Source organism: Chelonia mydas, chromosome 16 (genome assembly GCF_015237465.2).
Source record: "Chelonia mydas isolate rCheMyd1 chromosome 16, rCheMyd1.pri.v2, whole genome shotgun sequence".
NCBI lineage: Eukaryota > Metazoa > Chordata > Testudines > Cheloniidae > Chelonia > Chelonia mydas.
This window is the reverse complement of record NC_057857.1, coordinates 5781808-5797290: the sequence shown is the minus strand read 5'-3', so window position 1 is coordinate 5797290 and position 15483 is coordinate 5781808. Positions and strand designations below refer to the sequence as shown.

The following is a 15483-nucleotide window of genomic DNA, read 5'->3' as shown; positions in this document are numbered from 1 at the left end:
CGTTTCCATCACAGGCTTGTACCGAGATCAACTTAACCTGCAGCAGCAACAACGTGACCGACTTTTTCCCCGAACTCCCGTTCACCGAGGCCATGAGACAACAGTACTGCTTCAACAAATGGCTCGTGCACCCGCAAAGGGACTGGTTGCAAACAATGTTTTGGGGCAGCGGTAAGCTGCATGTTGCTGTTTATTCCTTTGCATCATTTGTGTATTTCCCCACCACGGTCCCTGCGTTCTGGTCTGGATACCCTGATAGCATTAAGGGGAAGGGCTTGCTCAATTATAATGAACATACACACAGATTACAGGTGGCAAGTGATTTGTACAGTTGCAGCTGATCTTATTTAAGGACTGCAGCCAAATCAACTAGCCTCTCCTCCCGTTTCCCTAACGCTCCCCCACTGCAGCTCCCCTCTAGGACCATAACTGTGCCCTACCCTCTCTCCTGCCCCAACCCCAACAATTTTGCTGGCTTTTCCCAGCTCCTACTTTGACTCTGCCTCCTCCCTCCCTGTTGATTCTTGCACCAAAAAAGCAGACTAGCACCAGTAAAGCATGGAGGCAGGTCATGCTTGGGGTGGAGCTGGAGCTGGAGAGGACTGGCTTCTTTCTGGAAGAGTGAGCAGCAATCTCCTCCTGGCACAGCTTCCTTTCCACCTCCTGCTCTGAGCATCTGCTCGTCATGCACATGTTGTTAGAGGGGAGGTGGCGGCAAAGTCCAGGAGAAGCCTGGCTTTCTATAATCAGCCCACACTGTACTTCACTTAAACAAGTGGAAAACCAAAGTGACTGCCAAGAATTTTTTAAATTTTCCACTGTCACTTGCACACTCTGAAGCAGCTAAACTGGAGCGTAAAGAGGCCCCTCAGATCTGATCTGTGTGAATTTCAGACCTGAAAGCTGCAAGCAACATCATATTTTCAAATGGAGACTTGGATCCATGGGCAGGCGGCGGCGTAAGTATCTGCATCGCTATGGGCTGAGAACAGGTGTGAGATACCCCAGTTGTTAGCCTGGCTGACCTCACCCTTTCTGTCTAGTGTTAACAGACCACCTTAGGCTGCTCCATGGAAATGCCGAATGGCTACAGAGCAGGCAGCAGTTGCTCATGTCCCTCCTGTTAAATGCGTATTTTTGCTCTGCTAAACTATTTGGCAGCCCCAGAACACTTGTGGCAAATGGTAAGTTAGTCTATCAGGGAGGCTGCGTCTTTCTGCCAAAGAGGGGATTTGATTTTTTGGCTTTGCTGCAGCAAAGACCACTTCATTTTAGACATAACCGCTCTTTGCACTAGCTTCTGCTGGTTCAGAATTTGGGGATATACCCACAGCTAGTTCTAGTTCTTTTGCACCCCTCCCTCCAGCGCCGGTTGCTGTTGGAAAGCCAACTTCTTCCCAGGTCTGAGCTACAGCAGCACTAACACCCGAACTTCTAGCTGCTGAAGATCAGATTTGTGCAAACGAAAAACGAATTCATTCTCCCCAACAACCTGATGCAGCCATGGTAACACCTGAAAGGCTCATGGTTCTGGAAAGATCGGTTTTATTGGGGAAATAAGCCTGGCCACAAACGTTACCACTTTTTACCTGTAATGGGGGAAATGTCAATTTCAGTTGAGAAAACACATTTGACTTATTGGGAGTGGGAGGAAGACAAGGGCTTATGATGATCCTGACACACCTGTACCTGTCCTGCTACTGACCAGGTCAGCATCCTGTTGCCCTTCCTGGCTCTATCTTTAATTTTTAAAGCCCTTATTCAACACACTTGTCTGGTATAAGGAGTTTGACTTGCGCATTTTATTGTTCCAGATAAACAGTAACCTCAGTTCCTCACTAATTGCGATAACCATTAAGGGAGGCGCTCATCATCTGGATCTCCGGTATGTAGCCGGTAACCGTAAGCCTTTGCTTACTGCATCCCCCTTGGCCTGGGTGATCCCAGCAATGAAAAACAATAGTAACCTCAGCAGGAGACAGTCCACCAAGCTGCTGAAACACTGCTTTGGAAGAAGAGCCTTCTCCTTACCCAACTCCACGCTCTTCACTCTGCCTCTCCTTGAGCATGGAAATGGTATTTGGTTGGTTCGTAGCTGCTTTCTCACCATGTTCACTTGGTCTCATCACTGAGGAAAGGCCCTCTTGAGCAGGGCTCGTGCCAAGTTGTTCTCAGTGCAAGCTCCTTTACAGAAAAGTGCTTTCTTTCTCCCCCAGTAGGGCCAGCACTCTGCCCCGACAACCTATATGCAGTTCACACAGCAACATCCCACCACTCAAGCTTTTCTTCCTTAGTCAGATGCTTGAGCACTGAGCAGAGGACAGTAGTGTGTCTTCCATCCTGAACTACCCAAACTCAGGGAGGGCCCATTACTCCCTTTCCTGTAGGCATAGTGACCACCTCCCCGCTATTATTTTGGTTTGTACTGTAACTTATTTCTCAGGGTTACACGCTACTAGAATGGTTTAAAGCTGCATAGTAGAATGGTAAGCAGGTGGTATGTCTGCAGCCTTGTTCCCCGTGGCTGGAGCTATTCTACGCACAAGAGGGGAAGCCCTCCTGTGACAAAATGTTTTATGTAAGGAAACTAGATCCTTTGCAGCTCCACTAGCTAGACTCGTTACAAATGAAATCCCACTGTGATGCTTGAGAATGGCTGCTCTGGCCTCTGAGTAACTGTATGCTCATGTTGGGATATGGACAACTAACTATCGTATATGCTTGGCATTCCCTGCAGAGGATATAATCCAGCTGATCCTCCATCTGTCACAGATGCACGCAACCTAGAAGCAAGGATTATCCATAACTGGGTGAAGTCTGCTAGGATTGAGAGAGCCTGGGAGAAGATGTCTGTGGGTCTATCACCGTGAAGATATCCATCCAGCCACGAGCAGGAATGTTGTGCTGCTGGTGTGTGTACCAGAAAGCACAAGGGTGGGAGCCATCGGAATTAAGTGTGCGCGGACCATTTGATGAAAATGTCAGTTCAAGTGGCTGTATGGAGGTGATAAAAATTCACCTGTCTAAATTGTGAGTCAGTCAAGTCTGTCAAAAGAAAACGAGTCGGCCAAATCCATTGACTAAAGACAGTAGCACTTTCCACTGGTCACATGCTTACCTGCACTGTACTAAAGATGTGATTGTAATGGGAGGAGGAGAGAATAAAAGCTTGCCTGCAAGTGTTAGACCATGCCTCAGGAACTGGATCATACTTCATGTACATGCTTTCCAGAATGGTAGAGGAAAGAATGGGGCCCTGCTAGGAGAATGAGGGATGATTATTCACAGCCCACAGCAATCTCCAGTGTTACACAGAACTATAGGATACGTGTAGCTTATGTTCAGCTAGGAACAGTCTGTCTTCAAAGAAATGCTTAAAAGGAGAAAGTTCTCTTGGGTGATTTGTGAAGAAGTCAAGTGAGGGTACTAGTTGTCATGATCAGTGAGTTGTAGGATTCAGCTGAAGAGAACAGTTTCTCCAGAAAGATTATAGTTACTTTTAAAAAAAAAATCTCTGGGTCAGTCAGCTGTGGAGTAGAGACTAAAGTTTAGAGAGCAAGTGCCTTGGCTAAGGTAATCCTCATGTGAACAGCTATTGTACAGGAAACAGCATTCCTAGTGAATAAGTCGTCACATTTCCAATGATGACACCTACATTTATTTTAAAATAAATTACAAGTTTATTAAAGTATGTGATAGAATTCCATGGGCTGGCTTTTGAATTTAATCAAAGTGGATACAAAAAGGATATTTTTCTCTCACCCTGAGAGGTGAAATAAATTCATCTTTGCACATTAACAAGTAGACTCTTACCTACTGCAAATACTGTGTACCAATAAATACTAGCAAGACTGAAAAAATATTACATCTTAGTAATTAATTATATGCCTTAAAGTGAAATGTATCACCTTACAATGATTACACAGGGTCAGGCGGGGGGGGTGCAGGGGGATTTGGAAAGCCTCCAACAAGAGATCATCCCAGGCTCCTGTTACTTAGGTGGCCGAAGTACAGCACTTGTTCAGCTTCTTACCATTGCTCAACCCAATGCTATGTTGGTTAAATTTACACTGGTGAATCTCTGCTTCCATCATGCCCCAACTGGTTCAGATAGATACTAGGGCCCGTCCTTGATACTTTTTCACATGATTCAAAGCAGACCCTCCAGGCACTGGGAGTAAGTTTCCCACATGGAGCAAGGAGTAGTATGTAGATTCACACAGGTTAAAGCTGAAGCATTCAGCAGTTAGCAGGGTTCATAGTGCCCCATGAGAGGAGAGACTGGAAAGGAGTAAAGTAAACTCTCCCCCAATGGAATCCCCACCTCTAGCTCCCAAGATAAACCAAGGCCAGGTGGATGTTTCTCTTGGCAACCTTTTATCCTTGCTCTGTGACAGGAGTTGCTTCTTGATTACATTGCCTTGCTAGCATTCCCAGCTCCTGGAAAGCAGGAACCACACTGAGACCAGGGCCATGCTTAGGATCTGTCTTTGCCACATGATGCATTAACAAAGCAGCTAGGCCAGGTGTGAGTCACCTAGAAAGTACTCTCCAAGCTAGAATCTTTGAACAAGTGGTGGCCAGTGGTCTGCTCTCTGCCCTTTGGGTGACTTCCAACTTTCCACTTCAAGAGGAGGCAAGAGTTCTTTTTAACCCTCTTGCACCTTGTGAAAGATTCTAAAATATGAAACTTAACAAGGAAAGGTTTCAGAGTAACAGCCATGTTAGTCTGTATTCGCAAAAAGAAAAGGAGTACTTGTGGCACCTTAGAGACTAACCAATTTATTTGAGCATACGCTTTCGTGAGCTCCAGCTCACTTCATCGGATGCATACTGTGAAAAGTGTAGATCTTTTTATACACACAAAGCATGAAAAAATACCTCCCCCCACCCCACTCTCCTGCTGGTAATAGCTTATCTAAAGTGATCACTCTCCTTACAATGTGTATGATAATCAAGTTGGGCCATTTCCAGCACAAATCCAGGTTTTCTCACCCCACCCCACCCCTCCCCCCACACACAAACGCACTCTCCTGCTGGAAAGTAGTTCTGCAGATTAGATTTGTTCCTCTTTAGGGGATAAAGGGGGCTGAAAGTGGCTAAAAAAGGGAAGTCGGTGAAGTATAGAAGAAATCAAATAGTAATGGCTTTTAGATGATATAGTGTGGGGATAGATTAGATATATAGCGAGACTTACAGCCATAATTCACTTTTCATCTTGTCAGAAGTAACTCCATCAAATGGAGGGGCGAGGGGGAGTGTCATGCTTCAAAATCTGCTGCAGATTTCTGTGGCAGACAAATCTGACCTCAGTTCAGTACAGATTTCCTTGATGGATTTTAAACCTTGGGTAAGAGGAAAGGGTATACAGTGAAAACCTAGTTATCGAGTACATCCTACAAAGAGGCAACTGGGAGAGTCACAGCTATTGCAAGGCCATACACCATTTCCTGGAAAAAGTTTCAGAGTAACTGACTTAGAGAAACGGAAAGAACTAGGAATGTTTTCACAAGACATGAACTGCCCAGCTGGATTAAGACCTACAGAAGTGGCTTTGTTACCAAAAGACTCACCATTCCACTGTATCATCACATACAACCATATGGAAGGTAGGGGCAAGTTCCAGAAACAGTAAGAAATGCTGCCTCTGGTTACAGAATATAATAGCTTAACTCAGGGCTTGAAAAATCCACACACAAGTCAGAAACTTTCCCTGGGCAGCATGAAAGTTTGCGTCATCTCTTCCAATAGTATTTAAGATTTCATTTAAAAAACTGAAGTTTTTAGTCCTTCGCATTGTGCCAATAACCTTCCAACAGTGAATAAGTGCAGTATTTCTTTGAGGCTGCAGCTACACAGATGCAGTGTTTTTACTGCAGCTATGAGACTGCCAAGCAGCAACGTGAAACTAACTAGACTTATCAGTTTCATTGCTGCTGTTCAGACTCATGAGAGCAGCAAGGAAACTTGTCTTCCTTTCACTTTCAGGCTGCTGCTTGAAAAAGCTCACAGCAGCAGGAGTAAGTACTGTAGTTTCCCAGGTGAAGAACCAAAAAAAAAAAAAAAAACTAGGAAAGCCTCCAGCAGCAGAAACTTGCCTTCTCCTCAACCCCTCACGACAGATGCACTAGGAGAATGGAAGGCAAAGCTTCTTTCCCTCCCAGCAGTTGGAGAGGATGAGTGGAGCTTCAGATTTAATCAGACTCTTAACAGGACAATATAAAATATGGAGGAGGCCAAACAGATTCCAGGCACAGCACCTTGGTAGAAATCCCCATACTTAAGGGGTGGCAGTGGGGTTGGGCTTCTCAAAAGGGGGTTTCACTTCTGCCCCATATCTATCTTTCAAATCTACTTTGGGTTAATAGAAATATTCTTCCAAGCCCTGGTTTAAACTCTGGTACCTAAATGAGACCCCACTACTAGCCTCACCTGTAAGTGTGCAGTACTTCATGGCCGTGGCCATAAACAACAAACCAAGCAGTATTTATTCCTCAGTGGAGGCAGTCACAAGTACGAATGAATAGTCTGAGTGGGTGCACTTTGTTTTGTTTTGTTAGAATTAGGCAAGGCACTCAAGCTCTTGGAAAATAACCAAGGCAGCTCGCGGCAAAAGAATTTTTAACATCACTGGATTAAATTATGGCCTTTCCACAACAATCCATTATTTGAGTATGGGAAGTGATTCAATAAAAGGAGATGCCAAGTAGATGGATTATATTCACTGCACTTAAGGCTTTGGTTCAAAGGACCATACAGTACCCGAATGGAAACTTTACAACCAAGAATGAGCACTGCTCCTAGCATGCCTGGAAAGTAAGAGGATGTGCTGTGCCATCAAGGTGGAGTATTGCGCCTTTAAACTTCACAGACCAATCAGAGGCAAGAAAGTATCTTTGAGGGGGCATAAAAGCAGGTCACGACATAAGCAATTAAAGCTTTCTCGTCAGCAGTCAGAAAGGGAGCAATCAGATCGCCAGTCGTCAGACTATTTAGGGCCTACATGTTTCAGGCATAATAAATGATAGTTTCAAACTGACATTAGGTTTCTGTTCTACCCTGAGCAGAATGTTGACCAATATTAAACAAAACATTAACAAAAAGGTAAGATTTGACAAAAAACTACCAGTTAGAGTAAGTTAGTTTCCTAAGACAGCATGAAGCCAGAGAAGAAATAAGTCAGACCAATAGCTTTGGAATAGAAATTTAGGATCGGGGGGAAGGGGCTAATGTTTACTCCTCCCTCCACTTTATTCATTCAGAGTGAAATTCATCCCATATCCTTTTACTTGTATACTGAGCTCATGCGATATGGAAGGAATCGCACCACCACCACAACACACACGGAACCCTACAATGCCATTTTTGCAGAGTCAAATGCTTCTAAGAGTGCAACTGCACTTTATGACCTTAACACAGGGCTTAAGTGATACACAGAACTTGCATATGTTCTCTGCTCTAGGGTGTATATTCACCTCCTGAAAATTAACTCTTAATCCCCCTTAAATATAACCAAGATACTCCGGAATTCTTATGAACCATGTAAAAATCGAGCAACAAAACAACTGTTCCGCTTTAGGGTATGGCTTCTAAATTCCAATGTGCACTTAAGGGGGAGACCTTGGGAATTCCAAGATTACTAAAATTCTTGAATTTGTGGACCACGTCATTCTGCATTAACCTGTCATATCAGCAAATCCCCAACTCCCAGCATCAACAAGCTTAAAAAAATGGTACCTATATATATTATATATATTACACACATATATAGAAATATAATTTTCAGTAATTGTTTCTTCACTTCCATGTGCCATCATCAGTACAAGGAATGATAAGTACTGCCTATAGATTTAAAAAGTGGTCCAAATAGTAATGTCCTACTCCAGCAAGACCAGGTCTGGCAAGACAAGTTATAAAGACACTGGTTACTTTACAAAACAGAAAGTTACATTTACTGTTAAATCCATAAGTGAAAGTGAATTGCTATGGGTCAGCTTTATATTACCACGATTTCTCAGCCCCAACTTTAGAGTGGATTGTGCTTACACATGTACCTGTAACCTCCCTTCTCATTAATGAGACCTGTGGGAATGGAAACTATGACTAGGGAATGTAAACTAGGGAATTGAAACTATTCCCTAAAATATAAGTGAACTAGCACTTTTCTCCCACAACTTATTATTGTCCACAGGACTGCATAAAGTTAGCTACAGAACCAAAAGGAAAAACGTGTTTTACTTTCAAAATTCATGTTTTGAAACTCATTTCCAGAAATAAAAATGCAAGACCCCTAGACTCACAGAAGATACTTTTATCCATAAACACTAGGTCTATTTTCTCCTCAAAGCACGCAAACAGCTCTCTACAGCAAGTCTACTGGCAGTATTAGTGAGAGGGAAGAATACCCTTTCAGTAGAACCACATTCTGAATCCATGCATTTAATTCTATAGGTGAACATAACACTTTCAAACAAGGTACTTCAAAGAAGAAAAAAGAATTAAAAATCCCTCCTTCTTAATCCATAGTAAGACAAATAGCAGGAATTACTCTGTACAACAATAAGTCTCACTGATCCAACATAACATCTTTAAAATCCAAGATCTGAGAAAGGTGAGTTTGAATTACACCTAATGTGCTCACCAGCTTTTCTATAGCTCAACCTCGCAAAGCAGCTTTCAGTCAGAATACCTGAGTCTAACTGATGCAAATATATATATATAAATGCATGTATGTATATTGTTTGCTTTTCACATTGTCTCCTGCATTCCTGCAGATAAGTTAAAAAAAATTGCAATATATCTACAAAATTGTATACCACTTTGAGCTAAATCAGCAGCAAGTTCTGTATTCAATTTGCCACCATTCATTCATTTTAGCCACAGCTCTAAGACATTGTTCAAAGTGCTCAATAAAATTCAGATACTGTACTACAGATGTTTTTGTAATACAACTTCTTTCTTCAAACATAATGTTGCACAGCTCATGGATTTGGAATGAGATCAAAGTGTTATCAATATTACTGACATCCCCATTTTTACTGGGACAATGGTACAGTTCTCCGTCTACCCCACATATCATATGGAGATATTACAGGCTCATACCATGGAATGAGCTGGAGTCAAGCTTTTCAGTACATCCTTCTCTCCAGAGACAATCCTGTGCTATAAGACAACTTACCGCTGTCCTGAAATCTAACCAAAATCTACGGAGACTGGCATGAGTGAGCCACTGGTTGCTCAAAGACCTATTAACCTCAGGGTCCACACTGCAATTGCTTTCCCAACCTTGATGTCTGCATCAAATCCAGGCAAAGCAGTATAGTGTGCAAAGGTTGTCCATCCCCGAGCAAAAGCACAGAGTTAGATTTAAGACTGACAGATTTCTCTAAATCAGAGATGCTTTTCCAACTTTTTAAAAAACCAAGAAAGGGTAAATAGACCAATTCTCTGCTATCCCAGTTCAAACCCTGCACAGTAAAGTGACTCAAAGTAACATCCCACTGCCGAAGGTGCCCACAGTACTTCTATGCTGGTGCCCAGATAGGAAGGGGATGAGCTTCTGTGTTAAATACATATTTGTCAAGGTTGATTAGGTCTACATCATCCGAAAACAGCAGAAACATATACTTGAGTGTTTCTCCAAGAAAGAAGCTTTCCATCTTATCTCTTGGCTCTGGGTTACTGGGGTTCTGGACGTTGTTAATGGAAGTATAACCACCTGAAGGAACCTGTGAAAAAGATAAGTAATAATTTTATATATTTCTATAAGCCAAAAAACTTGTGTTATCTACAAATTCTCAATTTTGATTAAAAAAAAAAAAAGATGAAAAAAGCATTAGAAAAGCAGGCAGAGCTTTCAAAATAATATTTTGCAACTTACATAAAGAATTTCAATTCTGAAGCATTCCAAAACACTTTGCAAACTGATACACAAACTACATACAGTAAAATGAAGCCACATCACTGTGAAATGTTGCATGTTTAACAGCAGAAAGAAATGCTACAAGACAAGTGAAGAGGACAATGTCCAGTCAAAACTGCAGAAGAAATTTGAGGCAATTACTGTAATTACCAGGTTGAAATTGGTCAGGACAACAGGTTTAAATACCCATACTCTTGAGAAATGGTCATGAAAGATCCCATGACCCTAAGCTGCCTGGACCATAATTTTATAGCTCATCCAAGAGATACTTCTAGAAACACCGTGCTCCTCTCAGGTTATGCTGGAGCATTGGCTCAGTACAAACACAAAGGGAAGAGTGCCCCCTACTGAGACATTAACACTACTTCCTGCAGCACTCTCTTTTCTCCTTTGAAACCTTCCACCCAACTGTTGTACCATCCCAGCCAGATCCTGCTTAAGTGTTTGGGAGATCTGACACAATCACAGCAGAAACTGGATGGTTTCAAGGAAGGATCAGTAAAACTTTGCTGGACTAAAATTCATTTATCCAATTATCTTTGTTAAAAGATAATTATATGGGAGTAACATCCCATTTATGAAACACATTCTTCATCAACATCACAACTCCGTTATTCAATCTAATCATTTAACACAGTGGTTTTAAAAGGGGGGTCTGCAGCCCCCATGGGGCTGTGGGATCCACAGCTAAAGCCCCGAACCCCAACACCTCACCGTGGGGCTGAAGCCCCGAGCCCAGGGGCAGAATGGGGGAGCACAAGAGGCTCTGCCCCCCCCGCAAACAAACAAACTGTAGTTCCTTACCCAGAGTGGGGCAGTCCCGAGGACAGCTCCACCCCTTACCCACTTCTTCTCCCTCAACTTCCATGAAGCCCTGCCCCGTGGCCAGGTCAGAGGCTGGAGCCAAGCAGAGTGGGGCAGCTACTGATCTGGCTGGTGCCATAGAGAGGACAGCCACAGCATTCCCCCATCTCCTACTGCTGGTGCCCGGGGTTGCAGCTGCTCCTCAACTCCCAGCCCTCGTTGAGGCTAGGAGCCACCTCAGAAGGGGGACCCAGCTCTGGGGCCAGCAGAGCCCTCGGGGAGCAGCGACCATGGAGGGGGGCCTTCCCCGCACACAGCCCCTAGCTACTCCTCTCCCTGCACCCTGAGCTACCCCCCTGCCTGCACACAACCCCTAGCTACTCCTCTCCCTGCATTCTGAGCTACCCCCCGTCTGCACACAGCCTCTTGCTACTCCTCTCCCTGCACCCTGATCAGTTTTCAAACTTTTAGAGCTGAACCCCCTACCCCTCTTTGAGTTGTAATTTGTGGTTGAGCCCCGTGCGCCCGCCCCGGCTGCAACCCAGACAGGCTGGGTGGCCTGCTGAGGTGAGTAAGGGGGTGGATGGAGCACTCCATCCTTGGGCGCTTCTGTGTGGAGCTGGCCCGAACCCCACTGCAGCCGCCCCCCCCCCCCCCCCCCCAAAAATTGAAGTTAAAATATGCCTATGCCTGGCGGCCAGAGCCCCACTTTCCCCACACCCCATTGGGCCCTGGAGTTTTATAGCATGTTGGGTGGGAGAGGTCTCAGAAAGAAAAAGGTTGAGAACCCTTGATTTAATGGACAATGGCTATATACCCACAGGTATCTATTCATGTATCTTGGCAATTAAAGCAAATGATGCTTTGGAGTCAGTGAGTTACCATGAAGGTATTCTGTATTGGTATTTTGCACTAGAAAATCCTAGCCCCTTAGAAACTATATCTGAAATTGCTGAAGGTAATGCTGAGACCCACTTGAAAACAAACAAAACAAAACTTGTTTGGATATAGGTCAGCATTTTTGTCCCGCTGACAATTCTATCCCAGCAATTTAGAAGGTCTTCTCTCCTCATAATTCTCTTAATACATAGCTTTTATCAATATGATGAAAAGTCTTTTTCCTTAATGTGCTAAGTACTAAATGCATAAGCCTAAGTACATAGGCTTCAAGGCACAGTACATATTGTAATACTCTGTCAAGCTCTTAATGCTTTGTTTTACCTATTAGATATTTTTATGATCCTTGGAAGATAAGCAATTTCAGCTTTACTTTGAAAGTCCCTATACGCAGAACACTTTGCCTAGATACACTCCTGAGATCATTACTGCTCAGCATGCTGGCCTTACCCGTGTATATTTATTGAAGTTCTGCAAGATCTCCCAGCCCCAGTCTTGGTATTTCTTATCCCCCGTGAATCTGTACAGGTAGAACAGGCTTTCCACAGTTTCAGGTCGCAGCAGGTTGTGCCTATCTGCAGGCTGCAAAAAAGTAAAGATCACAATTCAGTCAGGGAGCAGGATACATTAGCAGAGAGCAATTTGAGTGTACCCTGTAGCTTCTTTGGTAACTATTACAAAATGGGAGAATAACTGGGTAGGTAGTAATATTGCTGAAAAGGATCCAGGAGTTATAATGGATCACATATTGAATATCAGTCAGCATTGTAATGCAGTTGCAAAAAAGGAGTGTCTTATATAAGAGACAGGAGGTAACTGTCCCACTCTACTCAGCATTGGTGAGGCCTCAGCTAGAGTATTGTGTCCAGTTCTCAGCACCACACTTTAGGAAAGAGTGGGTAAACTGAAGAAGGGGAGAGAGAGAGTCCAGAGTAGAGCAACAAAAACAATAAAAGGTTTAAAAAAATGTGACCTCTGAGGAAAGGTTAAAAAAACTGGGCATGTTTAGCCTTGAGAAAAGATGACTGAGGCAGAACGTAATGGCTGTCTTCAAATACGTTAAGGGCTGTCATAAAGAGACCTGTGATCAACTGCTCTCCATGTCCACTCAACGTAGGATAAGAAATAACGGGCTTAATCTGCAGCAAGGGATATTTAGGCTAGATAGTAGGAGAAATTTTTTAACTATAAGGGTAGTTAAGCTCTGGAATAGGTTTCCAAGGGAGGCTATGGAATCCCCATCATGGGAGCTTTTAAAGAACAGATGGGACAAACACCTGTCAGGGATGGTCTAGTTTTACTTGGTCCTGCCTTAGTGCAGGGGGCTGGACTTGACTTCTCGAGGTCCCTTCCAACCCTACATTTGTACGATTCTCCTTCACCACCTACACATGCCTCAAATAATTATATGCAAGTCAGCTTGTGAATGTTAAGAGATCATTCAAAAATTTCAAGCCTAGGGAGTGTTTGAGTGAGTAGAGACAGAGAGGAAGTTTACCCATCAAAACAAAGAACATCCTTCCCCAAGTGTAGACATTCTATTGGGAATTTCATAGAAACAATGTGATATGTGCACAGAGCTATCCAAAGCAAGAGATACATAGATGTCAATTTGTAGTGATACTTGTAAAGTTATTTACCTTGATCTCCACATCCTTGCGGTCCTTTTGTGCATGGAGATTGAAGTGTACAATCTCTGGGCTCAGGCCTGTCTCTACCTGAGCATACATCTGGTAACAAGTTTCTATGAGGGCTTTGGCCAGCTCCATGTGATCAGCAGTCAGCCCATTATGAGCTCCAAGAGCCAGCGTCCCAGGCAAGAAGCAAACTAGATGATCCTGCAGGACAAAAGCACCATTCGCTGTGAGAAGTATTAAAACAAACAAGACTTTGACTTACCCTGTAGCAGTGCAATAAGGATATAGAGTGCTTAAAGACCACAATTATTTGTTAAGCAAAAACGTAACATGACACGAGGCTGGTGCCATTACTAAAGGAGACTCACTGTCAACTCGAAGTCACAAGATTTTGTAGCTACTATTGATTCTTGTAACACCTTAGATTACTAAAACCAAAAGAAGCTAGTGGAAAAAAATTCTTATCTTGTTCAGTTTACCAGCCTGGTGCATTTCATAACACTTTGTGTAAAGTCAGTTTATTTGTTACCCTGTAGTGCTGATTAGCAAGGGAGAAACTGAATGATCTTTAAAAATCAATCAAGAGGGGAACCAAAAAAATCCTTATAAAATTAGCTTTTAAAAGAATTCGGGACATAGGATTTCAAGAGGGTTCTATCAGAAAGTGTAAATTTGAAAAAACCTCAAGCTGACAGCGTCTCTAATATTTATAGAGCACCCTAACTTTTCATGGTGCTTTAAAGAGATTCTTTTAAATATTTTAAATGGTCCAGACAGCTTAAAAGTGAAACTACTCAAACACAAAAAGTAGACAAAAGAAAATGTTAGGGAAGAGAAGGATGAGGGTTAAGATAAAACCTATGAACAGAAAGCAAATTTCATGAGCTCTGATATTTTGAAGCAGAGACTGAAGTAAAACAAAAGGCAAAATAGAAATTAGCCATAGAAACCAAGGGTAACAGGGTCTGGGGGATTATTCTGAGCAATAACTGATATGATAATCTTAATCTGAATATAACAGAGCACGAGGTAAAACTGAACATCCTTCCTACCACTAGAACTTCTAATTTTTTTTGTTATTATCCATTTGAGCGTAAGAAACACCTGATACTTTAAGTCAGGCATCCTCAGTGTTCCTCGGTATATCAGGCTCATCTCCTTGGTACAGCAAACATTCCACAGAACAATACTGGATTTTATTCCTGCACAGAGGCAGCAGCAGGAGCAAAAGGGTTACAAGGATCTTCCCTTCATGAATTCTACACACTACAGCTTTATTATTCAGTTATTTATTCAAGGAACAGAAGTATAGCACTTTGGTAGATGCAACGCTCTCAAGGATTGTGCAACGCTCTCAAGCAACTGAGTTACACGTGGTTATCTTTCCGAGAACACTGTGAAATGTTACATGAATAATTCAACAGTCAACACAATCAGTACACAAACAAGTTGGGAACCAATGTCTCATACAATTCTCAGGACTCACCTCCACTGAAATTCAGTTTACAATAAGATTAACAGTCCCTTCCAGTAAGGCTAATGCACTACTAATATTGTGAACAACAGGACTGCAGATTACATCTGGAGTTTTGTTCATTTCTATCATTCCAAAATCCTAAAGGGGTTATCAGACACCCACTGCCACCACCTGCCAATCTCATAGTGCTCATAGAGAACCTCTGTACAAAGCTCTCAAGGTCCCCGTCCAATTCAACAGGCAGTGGTCAATATTAATGGTAATATCAGTGTAGAGAGACTGAAGTAACAGCATTAACACCTTTTCAACTAGTCAGTTATGGTGAGGTTCCAGTCGTACCCTTCAAGCAGAGATGATACATGAAATGCTGTAAAAGTCTCTGCCCTGCAGGGACTGAATTAAATGTACTCATACATGCAGTGTTGAGGGGGCAGATTTACACATACATTAGTAATGCACTGGTCACTTATAAATATTTGTCACTTTCATTTACATACTGTCTTACACCAAAAGCACTCTGAATACTTTTCAAAAGGAGTGTTAAATTCATAGATTTTAAAGCCAAAAGGGTCCATTACGATAATCTAATCTGACTTCTGGTATAACACAGCCACAGAATTTCACTCAGTAATTCCTGCATCAAATATTTTACTCCATCTCTTATTTCCTGCCTTTTAGGTGGCATTTGCCCAAGGTCACACAGTAGGTTTGTGGCAGAGCCAATACCAGAACTTCCAAATCACCCT

At 42.8% G+C, this 15483-nt stretch overlaps 2 protein-coding genes across 2 annotated transcripts in view; one reads left to right on the top strand and one right to left on the bottom strand.

Moving 5' to 3' along the window:
- The window catches only part of DPP7 (dipeptidyl peptidase 7), a 31643-nt gene extending 27783 nt beyond the window's left edge, over window positions 1–3860 (top strand). The window contains exons 10-13 of the mRNA XM_037880004.2: window positions 15–171; window positions 895–959; window positions 1815–1885; window positions 2738–3860. Of these exons, the coding sequence (XP_037735932.2) occupies window positions 15–171; window positions 895–959; window positions 1815–1885; window positions 2738–2870 (426 nt within the window). The 3' untranslated portion in view covers window positions 2871–3860. The remainder of the gene's footprint in view (window positions 1–14; window positions 172–894; window positions 960–1814; window positions 1886–2737) is intronic.
- A 1986-nt stretch (window positions 3861–5846) lies between these two features.
- MAN1B1 (mannosidase alpha class 1B member 1) overlaps window positions 5847–15483 on the bottom strand; it is a 31344-nt gene continuing 21707 nt past the window's right edge. Inside the window, exons 11-13 of the mRNA XM_037879953.2 lie at window positions 13264–13461; window positions 12074–12205; window positions 5847–9728 (exon numbers count right to left, since the gene is read on the bottom strand). Coding sequence (XP_037735881.1) covers window positions 9525–9728; window positions 12074–12205; window positions 13264–13461 — 534 coding nt within the window. The 3' untranslated portion in view covers window positions 5847–9524. The remainder of the gene's footprint in view (window positions 9729–12073; window positions 12206–13263; window positions 13462–15483) is intronic.